This window comes from Dipodomys merriami, unplaced genomic scaffold (assembly GCF_024711535.1).
Source record: "Dipodomys merriami isolate MVZ:Mamm:240054 unplaced genomic scaffold, mDipMer1.0.p SCAF_305, whole genome shotgun sequence".
In the NCBI taxonomy this organism is placed as follows: Eukaryota; Metazoa; Chordata; class Mammalia; order Rodentia; family Heteromyidae; genus Dipodomys; species Dipodomys merriami.
In genome coordinates this window covers 980,922-999,675 of record NW_027204549.1, presented here as the reverse complement: position 1 = coordinate 999,675, position 18,754 = coordinate 980,922, and the positions used below count along the sequence as shown (strand labels likewise).

Here is an 18,754-nt window from a genome sequence, read left to right as displayed (position 1 = left end):
ATTGAGGCAGCATACCAAAAACCTCTTAGGCTTATGCCACTAATGTGCAGCAGATATTTTCCTTTAACAAGTAAGTGATTTGTACAGGTGGGTTGAAAGCTTCTAGGCAAAGTGATGAGACTTTAGGTGACAGGCATGACTGTCCTGCTTACTTAGCTAAGTAAGTCTTCCTGTTAAAAAAAGGAAAAAGAAAAGTATGTATGTTAGGGGAGGTGCTGGCAGAAGCTGGTTGTGTGATGGGATCCAGGGTCTACAGCCTGGTCATCTAAGCTACCATCAGCCTAGCTTAGGAGTTCCAATCAGTTATAACATCGCACAGGCCTGAGGTCACAGGCCTATGGGTCCTACCTTCTCATTCAGAAACACGGGAGGATGGTAGTTGGCTACAAGATCCTATCTGAAAAACAACTTAAAAGCAAAATGGGTAGGTGCCTGGCTCAAGTAGTAGAGTACTCATCTAGAAAAGAGAGAAAAATGTTCATGATCCCTGGCTGTAAAGGAAGTGCAAATAAAATCAACCCTGAGATACCACCTGAATTTACCCCAGTAAATCCAGCCAATGACAAACGCTGGAGGGAATGCAGAGAAAGAGGAACCCTACTGCATTGCTGGTGGAAATGTATACTAATACAACCACTTTGGAAAGCAGTCTGGAGGTACCTCAGAAAGCTAAGTATAGACCTCCAGTATGACCCAGCCATACCACTTCTAGGTGTCTACCCTGAGCAACAGGAACCAGGATGCAAGGACCCATGCATCTCCATTGCAACACTGTTCACAATAGCCAAGATATGGAAATAACCCAGATGTCCCACTACAGATGAATGGATCCAAAAATTGTGGTACCTATATATCATTTCTAAATGAACTCCATGTTCTTGACCACATATGGTGTATATATATGTGCACATCTGAGGGAAGTCAGGAGGAGGGCACAGAATCAGAAGGAAACAGGAAAATATACAATAGAGGGGCCAATCAGCTGCACTGGACATTGATGAAAACGAACTAAGCAACTCAAGGGCGGTGATGGGAAGGAATGAAAGGAAAAGAGGGAACAGCTCACACTAAGCAAAAGGAAAAAAAAATGTACATATTACTGGATGTGGAAGAAATAGTTGAGTTACCAAAGCTCATAGAATTCACAAACATTATAGACTATGATAGTGACAATTTGCCTCGTGAAGGTTAAAATGTGTTTGTGACTGTAGGGATCACTATCCCACAATACTGTGAAATTTGTAAAATTTATGTAATCAGTTAACCTCAATACAAATTATTTTAAAAAATAAGCTATAAATGGAAAAAATATGTGCTTGTACTGCAGCAGCAAAGATGTATGAACTAAGTATTACTGAAAATTTTTTTCTTTTGCCTGAGGCTGGAACTTGAACTTGTTATCTGATGCTTTCATCGCTGGTGCTCTACCACCTGAGCATTGACTCCAACCCCTTACTGAACTCATAATCATTTATCATGATCAATTTATCACTTTTTAAAAATCACTGTATTTTCTCAAGCCACAGATAATGAAAGCTACTACTACACATGCATTCTTTGTTCTCAAATGCCTGTGAACCACTGTGCAATGCACTTGGGGTGTGACTTTACCTCCACATAGGCCATTGCATGTAGGAATCCCCATCGGCGAGCCCTGCACGTAGCCCCTTGAGATCCAGGGAACTGGGGGAGGAAATCACTTGCATAAAACAGTTGGTATGGCCACTATTGCTCTTTCCTATTCAGGCATTTTAGGCAGGTATTGCTTCAAAGTGGTTTGTCAGAAGTGGTTGAGAATGATCCGCTGTCACTTCAAATCTTCGGAGATTTTAAACTTTAGTCATTATAAGAGTAACATTTAGAATATGATTGATAGGTATGTGTGGTAGTTATAAGAGTAACATTTAGAATATGATTGATAGCTATGTGTGGTAACATTTATCTGTAATCCCATATACTTCATAAACAAAGTCCAGCAATAGTAATGAGGCTAAGTCTCAAAAACAAAATACTCTTTGTACAGCTATTTGAAGACAATGAGGAGAAGAAGAAATACAAATCTTAGTGCCTTTGCTTCACGCTTTGTAAGCCTAGCTACTTGGGAAGCTGAATTTGAGATGATTGCAGTTCAAGGCCAGCTCGGGAAGATAAGTACAAGAGATCTGCATTTCTCAACCCATAGCTCCTACAATAGTGCACACCTTTCCTCCCAAGCTGCTTGGGAAGCTGAGATTGGGGGGACAGCTGTCCTAGGCCAGCTCAGACAGAGAAGTACAAGAGGCTCTTTCCTACTGAGGGAAGATGGGTTCAGTAATGTGTTTCTGTGATCTGAGCAATGATGTGAATCCTAAAGTAGGCAGACTCCTAGTCCAGGTGTGCACTCAAGCAGGGGAATGATGCTCTACTCCTGACAAAACCAGTGAAGCCAGGTATGGTGGCTCAAGCTTATTATAGGAACTGGGAGGTGGTTCTCAGGGATTGGAGTTCAAGACCTGCCTGAGCATATAAAAAAAAAAAAGTGGGTGAAACTCCGTCTCATCCAATGGCTAGCTAAGGCATTACATGCCTGTTACTAACTAGCCACAGGGTAGCCCAGGGGCTGGGGTCAGCAAAGGCTTGCCATCACCAGCAACATGGGAAGCACAAATATAGGAGGATCACAGCAGATCAGCTGTGGTATAGATTGCAAATAACCAGTAGAATAAAGGGCTAGAAGTGCGGTTGAGCAGTTTTAGCAATATGGTGCCAGCTTAGTAACAAAACCCTACAGAAACACAAATGCCAAGTACAAAAAAGGGCTGGGGGTGTGGCTCAAGTGGTAGAGCATGTTCCTAAGCTTGGCTGAGGCCTTGGGTTTTATAGCTAGTACTGCAAAAAAGAAAAGATTGCATTAACATTTCCAAACCTTTGGTTCACACTTGGGGTTGGGATACCTCAGCCTTCTACACTGCCTGCAGAGTGAGAAAGGCTGAGTTGTTCCTACAGTGCCGTGTTATTTCAGGTCATGAGGTCTTGAGAAGAGGTTTTTTGATATTGGTGTACACATAGGCTTTCTAAAATTAAGTCATATTGATTTGGGTAAGAACAAGGTGCTTAAAATGATTTTAAAAACCTTAATTTTTTTCTTTTAAATAACACGTCTTCTATAAATCTGCTTTATATCCTTGCCAGAGATATAGGACTTGGAGCCAGGATGCATTTATAACCTATTTCCATTATTAGCACAGTTTGGATTAATTAGAATTTATTTGACTTTGGTTGCCAAGAGACTAAAAGCCAATTAGGAACTTATCTCTTGTGAATCTCGTTGCTAGAGTTGTTTATTTTTTTTATTTTTTGTTTTTTTTTTCCTATCTTTGTTTTTCATGGTGTTAGAGACTGAATAAAACACGATTTGATCTTTGGTTGATGTGTGAAATTTAAAAAGTCATGATTATTCAATTTAGGTAAAGTTTTTATATTGAGGGATTTATTTAGGCTTCTGATTTTTTTTCTTATTGAAAATTCCTTAAGGTTTTTTTATGCCTTTAATAAAATTGTATAATAATAAACCGTAAATATTGATGGGTTTTCATGCATGTGTGTGACTGTGACGCCATTCTCCCAGTCGAGGTAGTGAGCCATCAGATTCCTTCCAGATTCTTTCTGCCACTTTGTCATCCTTCCTTGCCCGCCCTGTTGTACCCACACATAACTACCACTGGTCTGCTGGTTTGTTTTTCTGTTCTTGTAGACTAGAGGTTTATGTTAGTGGAAAGTATACACACACAGCACACACACATTGTCTGGCACTACTGATACACATATTCTTTCAGTTCCAGTTCAGACATCATAAGAGATCTCCTGGAAGAAGAGGAGACCTGGGAAGCATCATATACGTGAGTTCTCATACTCAAGAAATAAGCTTATACTTTGAGAAATGCTAATTTTATGCTGCTGATTTTCAATCAAGAGAATATGTGTACTTTCTGATTTAAGCAATTGATAATCTTGTTTTGATATTTCTGTATAGAGATGGAATACTATTGGAACACTGGCTAATTAGTGAAATTGTTTCTGTAAGTCCAGATTATTTCTACGCATTGTTTAGTAGTTTGGCCTTAAATACTGGCTCATAACCATTAGAGAGCTTTAATAAAGAAAATAGAAGTCATTATATGGGAATCTTCGCACAAAACGTAGACATCTACTTATATTTGTACATGTTATTGTCATCTCTCCTTTTATAATTAGAGGCTGTCCCTCCTCCTACCTGAGTCTCATTCATTCCCTTCTTATTTCTATCTCATTCCTACTCTTGCCAGGAGCGTTGGCCCTCCTTGCTTCTTTTTCTTATATGGGCACTCTCTCCCTCAGCTGTGTCTTCACAATTAGCTCTCAGTATGCAGTGGTGTCCTCTGTACCTGCCATTGTATCCCTCATCCCTTCCTTAGTAGCTGATGTAGCATATTCAGCTAGCCCATCATTCTTCTGAACTAGTTTCCATTGAAAACATTGTAGATCCCATGTTGCTAACCAAAGGACATATTTTAGATCTCATCTTTAGCTCTTACACATTATACTACAGATCTCTTTACCTTCCTTAATGATCTGCCTTTATTGCTTTCTGAAACACCAACTCTGGTTTCCCTCTTGCTTCTCCCCAGCTACTTGTCTTTCTTTTTCTTTTCTGGTTTATCCTCAACCAGTTGTTGGTGTTGGTCAAGATTAAACTGATTTCCTCATAAGTTTATCTCTCCTGCCTACACCTCTTCTGAGCTCCCAACATGTATCTAACCACATACTTGATGTCTTCTCTTGGATACTTTTAATACCTGTTAAAACACAAAACTGAGGCTTGATGGAATCTAAGACAGGATAGAAACGTCCTTTTCCAGTGTTCCTTTTCAGCCAATTTCCTAAACCAAAGAAATTGCAAGTCTTTCCTGACATCTTGTTTTACTTTGCTTGTATTCCCAATCTATGACCAGTCCAGTAGGTTTTACTTCTTTTTTGGGGGTCCGGTCGTGGGGCCTGAACTCTGGGCCTGGGCACTGTCCCTTAGCTCTTAAGCTCAAGGCTAGCATGTTACCACTTGAGCCATAGCACCATTTTTTTTTTCTGTCACGTGGTGCTGAGGAATCGAACCCAGGGCCTCATGCATGCAAGGCAAACGCTCTACCACTGAGCCACCTTCCCAGCCCCAGGTTTTACTTCTTAAATATCTCTAAAACCCATCAATTTATTTCCACTGCTCATCGCCATAATCCATGCTTCTAGCATGTCTTGATTGAACAGTAGCTTCTTAATTTGTCTTGTGTCCTCTGGCTTCTTCATACTCTGCTTACCACACTGAGGCTAAAGTGATCTTTTCAAAGTGTAAGTTTTATTAGTTATTCATCCCTCTGTGTTAATGATTTCAGTGACTTCTTATTCTTCTGGGAATTAAGAAGGAACTCTGTAAATAGGCTTCACATGCCCTTTGTGCTTAGGTCTGCTCTAGCCCCATGTCTGAAATCAGTAACATTTTTGAGATGCCAGCCACAGTACTTTTTCTCACCTAATGTTATTTGTCTTTGAAGCTTGGGAGAGGAGGTTATTCCTTTACCAATTACTTTGTCTTGTACCCATTCATGTTAAATGAAACCCCATCCCAGTAACTCTAACAAGCTATATAGCCCAGCATTCTTGAGCCCCAAGGCTATTCTTGATAATGATGACCTCATAGGATCATCACTGTGAGAGAGCACATCCCACCACTTAAGTGCTTATGGATAGAAAATGTTAAAGCAGAAAGAATGCAGGACTTCATCTAACCCAATCTTTTCACTTTATAGAGAACAAAACTTTGGAGAGTTCTGTTGACCTGACACTGCCAGGATCGAAGCTGAGCCCTCTATTTCAGCTGAGCATAAAACAGCTTCAGTTGCTGTGGTTTTTACTATGTGTGCTTATGCTGTAGCATAGTTTTAGAGGTAGAATCAAGTAATGCCTCTCAACAGTTTTACCTTCCCACCAAGTGTGACAGCTCTGTAAATACTCTCACTTGCTCTGTAAGGATTAAACTGGGCCCTTTAAATAATTTTCCTTTGCCAACTCTGTTGTTAAATGTTGTCTATTGAGGGTACCCAGGAAACAGCAGTAGGAAGGGGTTTTGCCTCTTGGTTCCCATGTGTTCACAGGCCTGCCTCTTCCCACACAGTGTCTCTAGAGTCTGCTGTAATGATCACAGGGAGGCCCATTGCTCCGCCTGCAGCGGATAGCCACAGCTGTGCGCTCTTCAGTTAGGCTCACATCTGTCTGGGTGGGAGGCAGGAACTCTTGAGGTAGTAGAAGTCGTACTTGTTCCTTTTTTTTTTTGTTGGTAGTAGGTCTTGAACTCTGGGTCTGGGTGCTGTTCCTCAGCTCTTCAGCTCAAGGTGAGTGCTCTACTATTTGAGCTACAGTACCACTTCTCGTTTTCTAGTGGTTTATTGGAGATAAGAGCCTGGGCTGGCTTTGAATCGTGATCCTCAGATCTCAGCCTCCTGAGTAGCTAGGATTTTAGGGGTGAGCCACCAGCACCTGGCTTGTACCTATTCCTTTTATCTTGCTATTTTTGTGTTCTACAGAGTTCTGCTTACTAGCTATTCCTTTGTTATTTTAATCCCTGTTATAGTTAGGAATTACTTGTATTAAAACTTTTTTCTTCAAATTATTGTGCCCTTTAATGAACCCAGACTGATAGAGTGTATGTATGAAAAGCTAAAGACTGTCCTAAACCGAGTGCTACTTCACTTCTGCCTTAGTTAGTGAAATGAAGAATCACAGAACTAGCCCTAGACCCTAGGCACGAGGTGTGCTTCCTTAGGGGCCATCACAGCCAAGCTCTCAGGACCTGTGCAGTCCACCCCAGTTTAGATGTAATGTAGAACATTACCATTATTGTCACAGCTTCCTTCCTGCCTCCAAATCAGAACCCACCACCGACAAGCACTGTTCTGATTAATCACAGTGGGTTGATTTTGCATGATTTTAGACTTCATGCAAATGAAATCATATGGTACACATACCTTGATGTTTTATTTTTGGCACTGTGTTATGTCAATAAGCTTTTTTTCTATGATTGTGTATAACAGTAGTTTGTTCCTTCTCTTATATCTATAGCAGTGTTTTTTTTAATTGTGCAAAATAGTTACCATATAAAACAAGTATACAAAATAATAAGAAAATCCTTAGGACCCCAAAAAATATATGAGTAAAATTATAAAAAATGATCTTCAAAAAAGAGCTTGTTACCAGTCAACAAACAGAAGAAGTAGAATTCATTTTGACCAGTAACAGATACTCTTCTACAATGTTTATGGATGACTTCATAATAGCAGGAAGTCATAGTCACAGTCACAAGATGTACACTCTCAGCTTACTGAGAGAGTGTGTAAACCCACTCTTTGGCATTGCTTCTTATGGTGGGGTGGAATCCTCAGACCCCTTACTACACGTCCTCAGGTGATTCTGCTACATGCTAAAGTTTGTGAACCATTCATGCATAGTATTCTATGCTATGAATTTGTCTGTTTTGTTGTTGATAGATAAATGGTTTGTTTAGAGTTTAGGGCTATTATACATAAAATCCTCAAAAATGTAAATGTAGCCAGGCTCTGGTAGCTCATGCCTGTAATCCTAGCTACTCAGGAGGCTTAGACATAGAAGATTAAAGTCTGAAGCTAGCCTGGGCAAAAAAGTCTGAGACTCCATCTCCAAATAACCAGCAAAAGGCAGGCTAGAATTGTGGCTTAAGTGGCAGAACACCAGCCATGAACAAGCAAGTCAAGTGAGAGCATGAATCCTTGAGTTCAATCTTTACCTAGAGTACTATACACAAATAATAACTACAAAAAAAAAAGATAGCCATAGATGTCCTCCATATTTACTTCTGTTGAAATACTCCCAGAGTAATGTTGGATCCAAGGGTATACATAGGCAAGGGTTAGTAGTTATGGCCAAATATGTTTCCAAAGAGATTGCACTAGTTCAAATCTCTGTCAGTCCCGGAGTCCCATATACTTATATGGTATTTGGTAATTTTAATTTTAGTATTTTTGGTATTTTTAATTTTAATCATTTTGGTGAGCTTCTACTATTATCTCATTGTGATTTAAATTTGCATATTTTTGGCCATATTGGATATGTTTTCTAGTATGGTAATAAGGGCATCTTTTTCCTATCCCAGGTTTTAGAGGGTTAACATTCAGTGTTTTGTTTTTTATTCCTAGGTGTTTTTTTTGGGGGGGGTGAGGGAGGGTCCAGTCATGGGGCCTGAACTCTGGGCCTGAGTACTGTCCCTCAGCTCTTCAGCTCAAGACTTGCACTCTACCACTTGAGCCAGAGTGCCACTTTTTTTTTCTGCTTATATGGTGCTGAGGAATCGAACCTAGGGCCTCAAGCATGTAAGGCCAGCACTCTACCACTAAGCCACCTTCCCAGCCCATTCCTAGGTGTTTTGTTGTTGTTGTTGTTGTTGTTGTTTGTTGGTGGAGGCTTGAACTCAGGGTCTGGGTGCCATCCCTGAACTCAAGGCTAGTGTTTTTCCACTTAGAGCCTCAGATCCACTTCCCATTTTTGAGTGGCTAATTGGAGATAAGAATCCCATGGGGACTTTCTGCACAGGAAGGCTTTGAGCCCTGATTCTGAGATCTCAGTCTCCTGAGTAGCTAGGATTATAGGCGTGAGCCACCAGTGCTGGCCGTTCCTAGTTTTTAATGTGGTTGAATGTTGAGTTTTATCAAAGTTTTAAATTTTATTTGTAGTTCTGGGGGAGGAACTGAAGCATAGTAGGCAAATTCTTTGTTGAGTCCCCACTGCAGCCGTTTAGCCAGGGCTTTGAATATGTCTGTGGAGATAAATAAGGGATTTTTTCCCCTTTATTTTGTTTGTATGGTAACGGATTGTTTTTGTTTTTCAATATTAAATTAGATGTTATTCCTGAAAGAAGTCTAATTTGGAGGTAATGTCAGACTTAAAAAAATATATTGTTAGACTTGGTTTCTTAACATTTTGTTAAATAATTTCTTGCTTATTAATGTTGACAGTTTATCTGCGATTCTTCTCCATGAAATATGCTTGCCAGCTTTTGGCTCTCACTCAAGATTACACATTAGTTTTCTGGATGAGCCCTTTGCCCCATACATACCTTAGGAAACGGAAAGTACTTGCAGCAAGAAAACAACGAATTATAAAGAAGGAGGAGGGCTGGGAAGGTAGCTTAGTGGTAGAGTGCTTGCCTTGCATGCATGAGGCTCTGGGTTCCATTCTTCAGCACCACATAAGCAGAAATAGCCGGAAGTGGTGCTGTGGCTCAAGTGGTAGAGCACTAGCTTTGAACTGAAGAACCGAGGGAGAACACGCAGGCTCAGAGTTCAGGCCCTACAACCAACAAAAAAAGAAAAAAAAGAAGGAGGAGGAGGCCCTTAGAAAGAGCTTCTTCCTGTGGCTGGACCAAGAAGAAAAGTGGATTTTAAATCACCTATATCAAATGACCCAAAGAACTCAAGGCACCGTGTGTAAAGAACTAACAGAGAATAGGAATATAGTGAATCACCAAATGCAGAATGCTATTAAAGCAAAATAGATGTCTCTTTGGTTCTTTTTTTTCTTTTAATCACATTCTAGATTTGAAAGGTGTAAGAACTGATTTTAAAAAAATTCACCAAGTTCACCAAGGCTCAAAGCAAATTTCAGTAGGAGGAAGAGAGAACCATTAAAGTTGAAGATTGGTCAACTAATATTATCTACTATGAGAAACAGAAAATAAGGATAAAGAATAATAAATAGCTCCAGAGCCCATGGAACACCAGGCAGTAAGTATGTCAGCATAATGGTAAACCTATGGAAAAAGGATAGAAAGAATTTGTATACAAATAGTGGCTAAAAATTTCTTAAATTTAATGAAAAATATTACATATCCAGCTAGGTACCAGTGACTCATGTCTGTAATCCTAGCTACTCATGAGTCAGAGATCTGAGAATCTCAATTTAAAGTTTGCCTGGGCAAAAAGAAACAGTCCATAAGACTCTTATCTCCAGTGAACCACCAGAACACCAGAAGCAGAACTGTGGTTCAAAGTGGTTGAACACCAGCCTTGAGTAAAAAGTGCTCAAGGACAGTGCTAAGGCCCTGAGTTCAAGCACGCCCCCCCCCAACTGACAAAAAAAAAGAAACAAAACCACATACTCTACAATCCAAGTAACAGAAAATCAGGTATCCACACCATAATCTAACTGCCAAAAGTAAAGAAGAAAATCTTAAAAGAATCAAGAGAAAAGCAAACTCATAATCTATACATGATTTGGTAATTTCTTGGTAGAAACCATGGAGGCCAGAGACAATAGAAGGCCACATTCAAACCAAGTGCTACACTAAACATCAACCAAGAATGTCGTATTTAACAAATCTACCCTTCAAAACTGCAGGAGAAGCAAGGCGCCAGTGGTTCACGCTTGTCATCCTAGCTGCTCAGGAAACTGAGTTCTGAGGATTGTGGTTCAAAGTCAGCCTGGGCAGGAAAGTCTGTGAGGCTCTTATCTCTAGTTAATCACCAGGAAACCGGAAATGGTGTGGCTCAAAGTGGTAGAGTGCTAGCCTTGAGCAAAGAGAGCTCAGGGACAGCATCTAGGCCCTGAGTTCAAGCCCCATGATCTACCAAAAAAAAAAAAAAAAAAAAGACCTGAAAACTGAAGGAGGAATAAAGAGATCAAGAGAAACAGCAGCTGAGTCAGTCATGAGGAAAGCTACCTTTGCTGAAAGGCATCTACATAACTAAAAGCAGCCTCAGTTTGTATCTATGTCTGTTGTTTTAAACCATTCACTTTGCAGTGACCACAGAATCCAGGAAAGGACTGGACTGATCAATAACATCTTTATGATAAGGCACTAAACTACTCCTAAAGTACAGTGGAGCCTGGCACCCTCCCTCCCTCCCCAAATGGACACCATTGCCTATGGAGATGAGATTGCTCCCTGTAGAGAACTCTGAAGCTGAACTGTGAAACCTGGAAACTGAGAGGTTGGAAACCTCTCTCCGAGTGATAGCACTCAGAATGCTGAGCTATGGAAGAGTTAAAACAGATAGCTCTTGAGAGAATGAAGAGACTGGGGTGTTACCCCTCCTCCTTTTTTTAGGCTGGCAGCTGTGCTGACCTTGTAGGCTGGACACAAAGACTTTGATTAACTTAACCTTAGACATTGTGTCTGGACTTTTCCCTGGGCTGCAGTCTTCTGTCTCAAAAGAATAAGGAACCAGTGTCTATCACAAACTGTCTTAGCTCTGATTGTAGTATTAATATAGATGCCTTACTTTTTGCGTGTATCCTTGGTAACCTTCCTTAGATGAACTCGAATATACTTGCTTGCAGGAACTCAGGGTGCAAGTGCTAGAGAGCCTTGGGACCCCTGGTCCCTGCTGATTATCATCTCTTATCGCTCTCTTTCTCTGCCTTTTCCAATTTTCTTTGGCCTGGTATCCTATCCCATCATGCGACAGCTCCCTGGAAACCCCACCTGACCAGTTCTGAGAGAATGGACTGTCAGACCATCTGCTACCACCTCTGACCACTGGGTCATCCCTGTGACTATGTAAAATAATAACTGTGCATACCTATCTCTCTCCCACCCCCACTTTTGTTTATTTAAGACTAGAGCTCATGTCTGTACCCAAAGATGGCTGAAGATTGGCTTCAGTACTGCCTTCCTGTGGCAGGCCCTGGCCACATAATGAATTTCCTTAGTCTGTTTTCACCATTGCTGCCCTTTAATTGGCACTAGGGGTGAGTGGCCAGCCCTGACAAGAAAACTTCAATGTCAGGAAACTGCTCTATAAGAAATACTGAAGGGAATCCTACTTAGGTTGAATGGGAAGGACCTGAGATGGTAACTTGAATCCACATAAGCAAACAAATTGTTACAGTAAAGGTAAATACATAGACCAATATAAAAGATAGTTTTGATGTGTTTTTGATGATAACTTTTCTTTTTCTCTCGTTTTAAAAGGTAAGGATATAAAGCAGTCATTATAAATCTATGTTTTGGATCATACTATATGTTGTGATTTATGTGACAACTTACAGCACAAGGATTGGAAGGAAAGCTTTATATAGAAGCAAATTTTTTGTGTATTACTGACATTAATCCAAGTGATATTTTTTTAAAATTGAGAATGGGATTTTGTTGTAAATTAATAGGCTCATTACAATGTACCCAGGGCTACCATTAAGAATATAAAATTCAAGATGTAGTGTAAGAAATAGGGGAATTTAAATGTTGCAGTAGAAAAAAAAAAGTTTAATACTTAAGAAAGCAGAAGCAAAATGGCACACAGAGATCCTACTTTATCTATAATTGCAATAAACTGAAGTTGCTTAAATAATCCAATTAAAAGGCTGAGATTGGAAAATGAAGTTTGAAGATGCACTTAACAAGTGCCCTAGAATACTTGAAGCAAAAATAATGGGTGGAAAACTACCTAAAAGCAGCAGGAGTAAAACTATCAAAACCTGTTCATTCTATTTACAGTCCTGTGGATGGGGAGCCAGGCGGGTTAAAGTGGGCTGTGGATTGCGTCCCGACAGTGCTTTTATTCATCAGTGGCCTCCTGGCCTGGTCTGAGGAGTGGGAATTCCCTGCTCTGTAAGTCTGACCAAGTTCTATAGGCTGTAGTCTGTATAAGCCTTTTGAAATGTGTCAAAAGCTGTATTCAGAACATGCTACAATGCAAGACTTAATGGGGATTTTATGCTCACCTTTTTATATTATTTATTTGCCTTTTCATTTTGAAATTTTGAAGAAATATGTTTCAGAGTTTTAAAAGAATATATGTACTTGGTTTTTGTCCTGCATATGAAATTTTTGCCTAATTCAAGATCCCGTGTCCTAGACCTTTTAGTCTTTTTTTATTAAGGTCTATTGAAGGTTGTAGCCTATTTGAAGCAAATTTTTGTAACATTACAACGTGTGGATTGTGGTTAAAATTTTCTTTTTTATACAGAGATCTTTACTTGCTCCAATGGTGTGAAGAGACTATCTTATGTGCATTTAATAACCTTTACTGAAAAATGATTGAATGTATATGTGTGGGTCTTTTTCTGGAATCTTTCTTTTTCTGTCTTCATCAGTAACAAACTCTTGATTACTGGAGCTTTACAGCCTTGAAATAAAATAATGTGAGAACTCTTTTGTAAAATGTCTGTAACATTTTATAATACTCACTTTTGTGTTCTTCACTGTATGGGTTTGACAAGTGTGTAAGGCCATGCACGTACGGTGTTAGTGTCATGTAGAATAGTTTCACTTTCCTCAAGGTCACCTACGATCTAGACATCTTTCCTTCTCTTGAAGCATAGAAAGTTCTGAGTTTTGTATTTTCCCCATAATTTTTGTCTTTTCTAGAAGTCGTGTACTTGGACTCAACAATCCAACTTGGCTTCTTTCCCTTTGTAATACTCATTTAAATTTCCTCCATGCCTCTTCTTGGTTTGACAACTTGTTTCTTTTTCATGCTGAGTAGAATTTCATTGTCTGGATGTACGGATTTATCTACTCCTCCTGAAGGCTATCCTGGCTGCTTCCCAGTTCTGGTGGTTCGGAATATGCTGCCGGGAATAGCCGTGTGCAGGATTTTGTGTGAAGATATGTTTTCAGCTCTTTTAAGAAAATACCAAGGTGTGCAGTTCAATATGGGGTAATACAGTAACAGTATATTTTATGAGAATCTACTAAAATGCCTTCCAGATTCGCTGCATTATTTTGTGCACCTGCATCATCAATGGCCTTTGGTGTTGTCAACCTAAATATTTCTTTCAGACCTGTTTTGGCTGTTCTGACTTGGTTGCCTGGGAGTAAAGCCAAGGTCCTCTTGCCCCCAGAGGAGGTGTACCCATCTGAGTATACTTTGACCTTCGGGGAGGGGAAGGACTATGATGTCCATGGCTCTTTTGGATGTAGGCAGACAGGGGAAGCTAATGTGGCCTCGGCAGCATGGGGTGTGGGAGGAGAGGGACTCTTTGGGCTAATTCATTGTTGCTTTGACATCAGAAGGTATATAGGAATTGATGTGCTCTGAATATAGAATTACCTGTCCTGCTGGTGCTGGAGCAGAATCTCAATAGGAAGAGCCACACATAGAGAAATGCATATCTTCCCCACAGCTCAGATGAACCCTTTGAGATTGCAAATCTTGTGGCTAATGATTTTTTTAATTTGTTTGAGTGGACCCTCTGACAGAGGGAGGCATTCTCCAACTGGAAGCACCCCTTTGGGGTTCAGACTTGTCTCCAGCTTCTGTTTTATCTTCATGACATAGCTGTCTAGATGCTTTTATTTATGGTTCCTTTATTTTTCTTATTCTGATTTGAGTCTTTTAACCGCTTTGGGTCTTGATGTCTTTAGTTATTTGTAGAAAATTTACAGCCAACTAGTTTATTTTCCATTATGTCTCTCTTTTCCAGTGATTCTGTTTTTTGCACGCTCATTGTTAAGTTTGGATGAATTTTATTGATGTGTCTTTTTTTTTTTTTTTATAAAAGTTAAGTATAGTGTTACCACTTATATAGTACTGTACTTCAATTTCTTTCTCATGTACATACTCAAGAGATGGAAAATATATAGCCATACAAAGCTTACCCACAGATATTTGTGGCATCATTACTTATTACAATAGACAAAAATGTGCAAACAATTCAAATTCCATCAGTTGATAAACAGAACTAAATATGGCCTAACTGTACATAGAATATTGTTTGTCCATAAAAAGCAGCACAATATTGATATGTACTAAAACATGGATGAACCTCAAAAATACCAAATGTCCCAATAATTCACCAAGAGAATTATATCAGAAACCAAAGAACACATATGTATGATTCTATTCACCTGCAATACCCAGAATAGGAAAATCCATAGATAGAAAGTAGAATACTATTGCCAGAAATTGGATGTATATTGATGTGTCTTTTAAGTTCACCATGTCTTTCATCACCTTTCTGCATCATCGTTATGAATCCTTTGAAGGAATGTTTTTCTTTGGTGAATTTGTCCTAACTTGTCTATTTGGCTCATTGTTTCCCTGTCTGCTGAAGTTCTCCATTTGACCATGGGTGGTGTCCAGCTTTCCCACTAAAGCCTTTTTATGTAGTGATTATAACTGTATTAAAGTCCTGGTCTAATGGTTTCAACAAATGAGTTATCTTGTATCTGCCAGTTGCTTTTTTCTCTAGGGTTTTTCCTCCTTTTGTGTCATAAGTTTTGACTGAATGGTGAACATACTGTGAAGTACCCACAAGACTGAAATAAATAGTGTTTATGTCTAGAAACAGACATGGGAAATTGAGCCAGGTAATTCAGGATTTGGCCTGGCTGATTTTCTGGTGATTCACATAACCTTCAGTGCATCAGGGGGTCTACATTCCTCTAGCAGTTATATGCTTTTTATAATGCTCTTGTATAATGTGGGGTTGATTTCCCTCCTGTCTACCTTTCGGCCATCTCTGAAAGGTCTTCTCTGTGGCGTTTCATGCCTGCATCTGACTTGGTGTTGGGCTCATATGTAGAACTTCTCTGTTCCTTGCTGCAGCCTCTGTCTTCTGTAAGTCCATGCTCCTGTGTCACAGGGATGGTGTTTTCCCAGTACTACTCCTTCCACCCTCCCATTGTAGCGTTCCTTGGTGTCTATGTGAGATCATCTGCCTGCAATGAATTTCTACCCTCCAGAGGTGGATGTTGTACTTCCTGTCATCTCCAGAAGCAATGAGTCTTTCCCTGTGTGATTGCAAAATTATTCTCTGTCCTCTCTCGTGAGCAGTCTGACTTCACTTTTGCTCTTCAGTGGATAAACTTTGCTTGAGCCCAATGGGCCAGAAAGTTTACTGCTCTTCTCTCAGTAATACTATCTGGACTTTCTTGTTAGGATAGAGAAAACTTTTTTCCCTTAGCTTTTAAAATGTTAAGATGTTAAGCAGAAGTGTAAAACTGCTAGATGTGAATTCAGAAGAAAGATTGCTTTTCTGTGATCTTTGCATTTTCACTGTTTATCATTTATAAAGTGGGAATGATGGTGTTTATACTAGCTGGAGGCTTTAAGTGGAATGGAAGGCTATTTAAGATTTTAATGAAATAATCCCTGCGAAAATATTTATAATCTAGACCTTGCTTTAGAATAGCGAGTATTGCTTTCTAAGATCTCCTTTCTTTCCTTTTTGTTTTCAGAAATGATCTTCAAGACAGAGAAGTAAGTCCAAGACAGAATCGCCGCACAAGAGCAGCTGAAAATGCTGAGACTGAGCCAAGAAACAAGCGTAATAGGAATTAGTGTGCGCCTTTGCCTGCTTTTCTAATACAGTGATAGAATATGGTACTTTTGATTACCATATATAGGTTGCACATATATAATTACCCAAGGGAATGTGTTTAATTCTAAATGTAATAGTTAATTTGTTTTGTTTTCCGTTGCCTTCCCAGAAGCAGAAAAATATTACAAAACACTCCCCTTGGTCAGTTGCTTCCTGCATCTAGCAACCACCAGCTTTCCAGCGTGGGTACACTGCTTGGCAAAGATATTTGGTTTGATTTCTCAATTTCAGAATGTCCTTAGATGTTTTTCCTTTTCTTCCATAGAGAAGCCAACTTCACAAGTCTTCTTTACTGTAACAGGCAGTTGACTTAAGAGTGACTGTATGTTGGAGTGAGTACCCAAATAGCAGTGACTAGATGTATGTTGCAGAGGTTGTTGTTTAGTGCAGTTGTTTGTTGTTACATATTACTCAAGGTAGGATTATAATATAAAGTCACAGTAATATAATTTTCTTTAAGTCAGATAGTATTGTAATTTAAAGTCACAAAGTCATAATAGCTGAAACCTTATTCTTCTGAAGTGGCACTTAAAATGATTGCAGTTAGTACTTTTTCACTTGGGTCAGTCACATCACTAACACTGAATCCTAGCTGTTAAACAAAAAGTATGAAATAAATGGATTTTATAAATGAATAGACTTAAAAAAATAATGTCCTTGTAACAGTATCCTGTGAATCACTGAATAGAGGCTTTGAATCATGATAATGAATTGTTATCTGGTGCAGTGTGTCTCCCCTGGTCCAGTTCTTACTGCTTTCTTTTTGGTGTTTCAGAGCCAGCATACGCCCACCTTTCACCAACACCCAATCTAAACATGTCAGCATTCAAATAACTTAACAGAAAATTTGGCAGTGTTAAAACAACAGATGTATTAATGTGCCAGGGACAACATTTGTGGCATCTCTTTTCCAGAGAATACCTCTGTTAACATTGGTTTTTTTCATACACTGAAATCTGCTGAGTTCTCTGTGTTCCAAATGGTTACAGAATAATTTGTAATAGTTCATCTGCCTAAAGTTATGAATGCTACATTAAGATAGCTACAAGCAGGCATCCTACTGTGTGTACTTACTCATAGTCAGGACTGAGGGCCCAAATCTAGACCTTCTCAACTATGAAACTTCCACTGCTTCCTTCTCCTGTTAGGAAGGCAAACTACTGGACAATGTCTGTCAACATTAAGACAATAGGCAGAACAAATAAGTCTCTTAGTTCTTCCCCAGCAGGTGAAGAGCTCAGTGGTATGTTTGCTCACCCACTCTTTGATGCCATCAATGGGGTTACCCTGAGACTCAGACACTTAAGATCTCTGGAGACAAACAGAATCTGAGCAGTGCTGAGAATCAATCCTGGTGCACTGTAAACTGAGCCATCTTCCCCAGTGCAGTAGTAGGAAATGCAGCTGAGCCCAGCCACTACACTCTTCTACATCAACAGGAAGACTACAAGTGATTAAAACTTCTAAAAACAACTTGGTTTCAGATGTGTGAATCCCAGGGTGGAATCATAAGTAATAAGAAAAACAAGGCAACACGTTTCCTTCAAAAGCCAACAGTTTTAATAATTAAGACAATTTGATAGTGAAGCTGATGAAATTTCAAACAATGAAGTCAACAGCAAAGATCAATAAGATTAAAGCCCCTGAATGAGTTCCAAGGATACAAACACAGCTGTCTTAAACAATAAAGACAATATGGGAATGAAAAGGAGGAATTCAAAAGCAGAAATCCTGGAAAATCAGTGAAATCCTGGAAATGTCAACTCAGTAACAAAAAAAATCAATTGAAGGCCTTACTAACAAAATGGAACAAGTTGGAAAATAGTGATGGGGTTTGAAGATAAGGTAGAAGTCGATAAGTAGACAAAAACAAAAACACTAAAACAAAAATCAAACACATCATGCAAGACCTTCAGGACACCAAAGAAAGACCAAACCTGTGAATCATGGATATACAAGAGGAGAAGAGATAAACGCTAGCTAGATGTTGGTGGTTCCTGCCTATAATCCTAGCTACTCAGGAAGCTGTGAACTGGGCTTATGGTTCAAAGCCAGCCCAAGCAGAAATGTCTTCTCTCCAAGTAACTACTAGAAAATGGGAAGTGGAGCTATGGCTGAAAGTGGTAGAGCACTAGCTTTGAACAAATAAAGCTCAGGGACAGTGCCCAGACAGAATTTAAGTCCCATGATGGGTTCCCTCTCCCCTCCCCACAAAAAAAAAGCCAAAAGTGTAAAAAATGTACTGAACAAATTAATAGCAAAAAATGTTCTCACTCTTGAGAAAGAGAGCGTCATCCAGGCACAGGAGGCTTTCAGAATACCAAATAAGCATGATGAGAAAAGAAATCTAGACAAAACAATCCGAATACTAAATATATAGAACAAAGAACATTGA

At 39.5% G+C, this 18,754-nt stretch overlaps 1 protein-coding gene across 3 annotated transcripts in view; it reads left to right on the top strand.

The window, feature by feature from the left end:
- LOC138840887 (E3 ubiquitin-protein ligase RAD18-like) overlaps positions 1-17,241 on the top strand; it is a 72,726-nt gene extending 55,485 nt beyond the window's left edge. Inside the window, exons 10-11 of one of the 3 annotated variants that reach the window (XM_070041279.1) lie at positions 3,816-3,878; positions 16,217-17,241. In XM_070041279.1, the coding sequence (XP_069897380.1) occupies positions 3,816-3,878; positions 16,217-16,319 (166 nt within the window). In that variant the 3' untranslated portion in view covers positions 16,320-17,241. The remainder of the gene's footprint in view (positions 1-3,815; positions 3,879-16,216) is intronic. The other 2 variants (XM_070041277.1, XM_070041276.1) reach the window with 2 other exon arrangements.
- Positions 17,242-18,754: the final 1,513 nt, after the last annotated feature.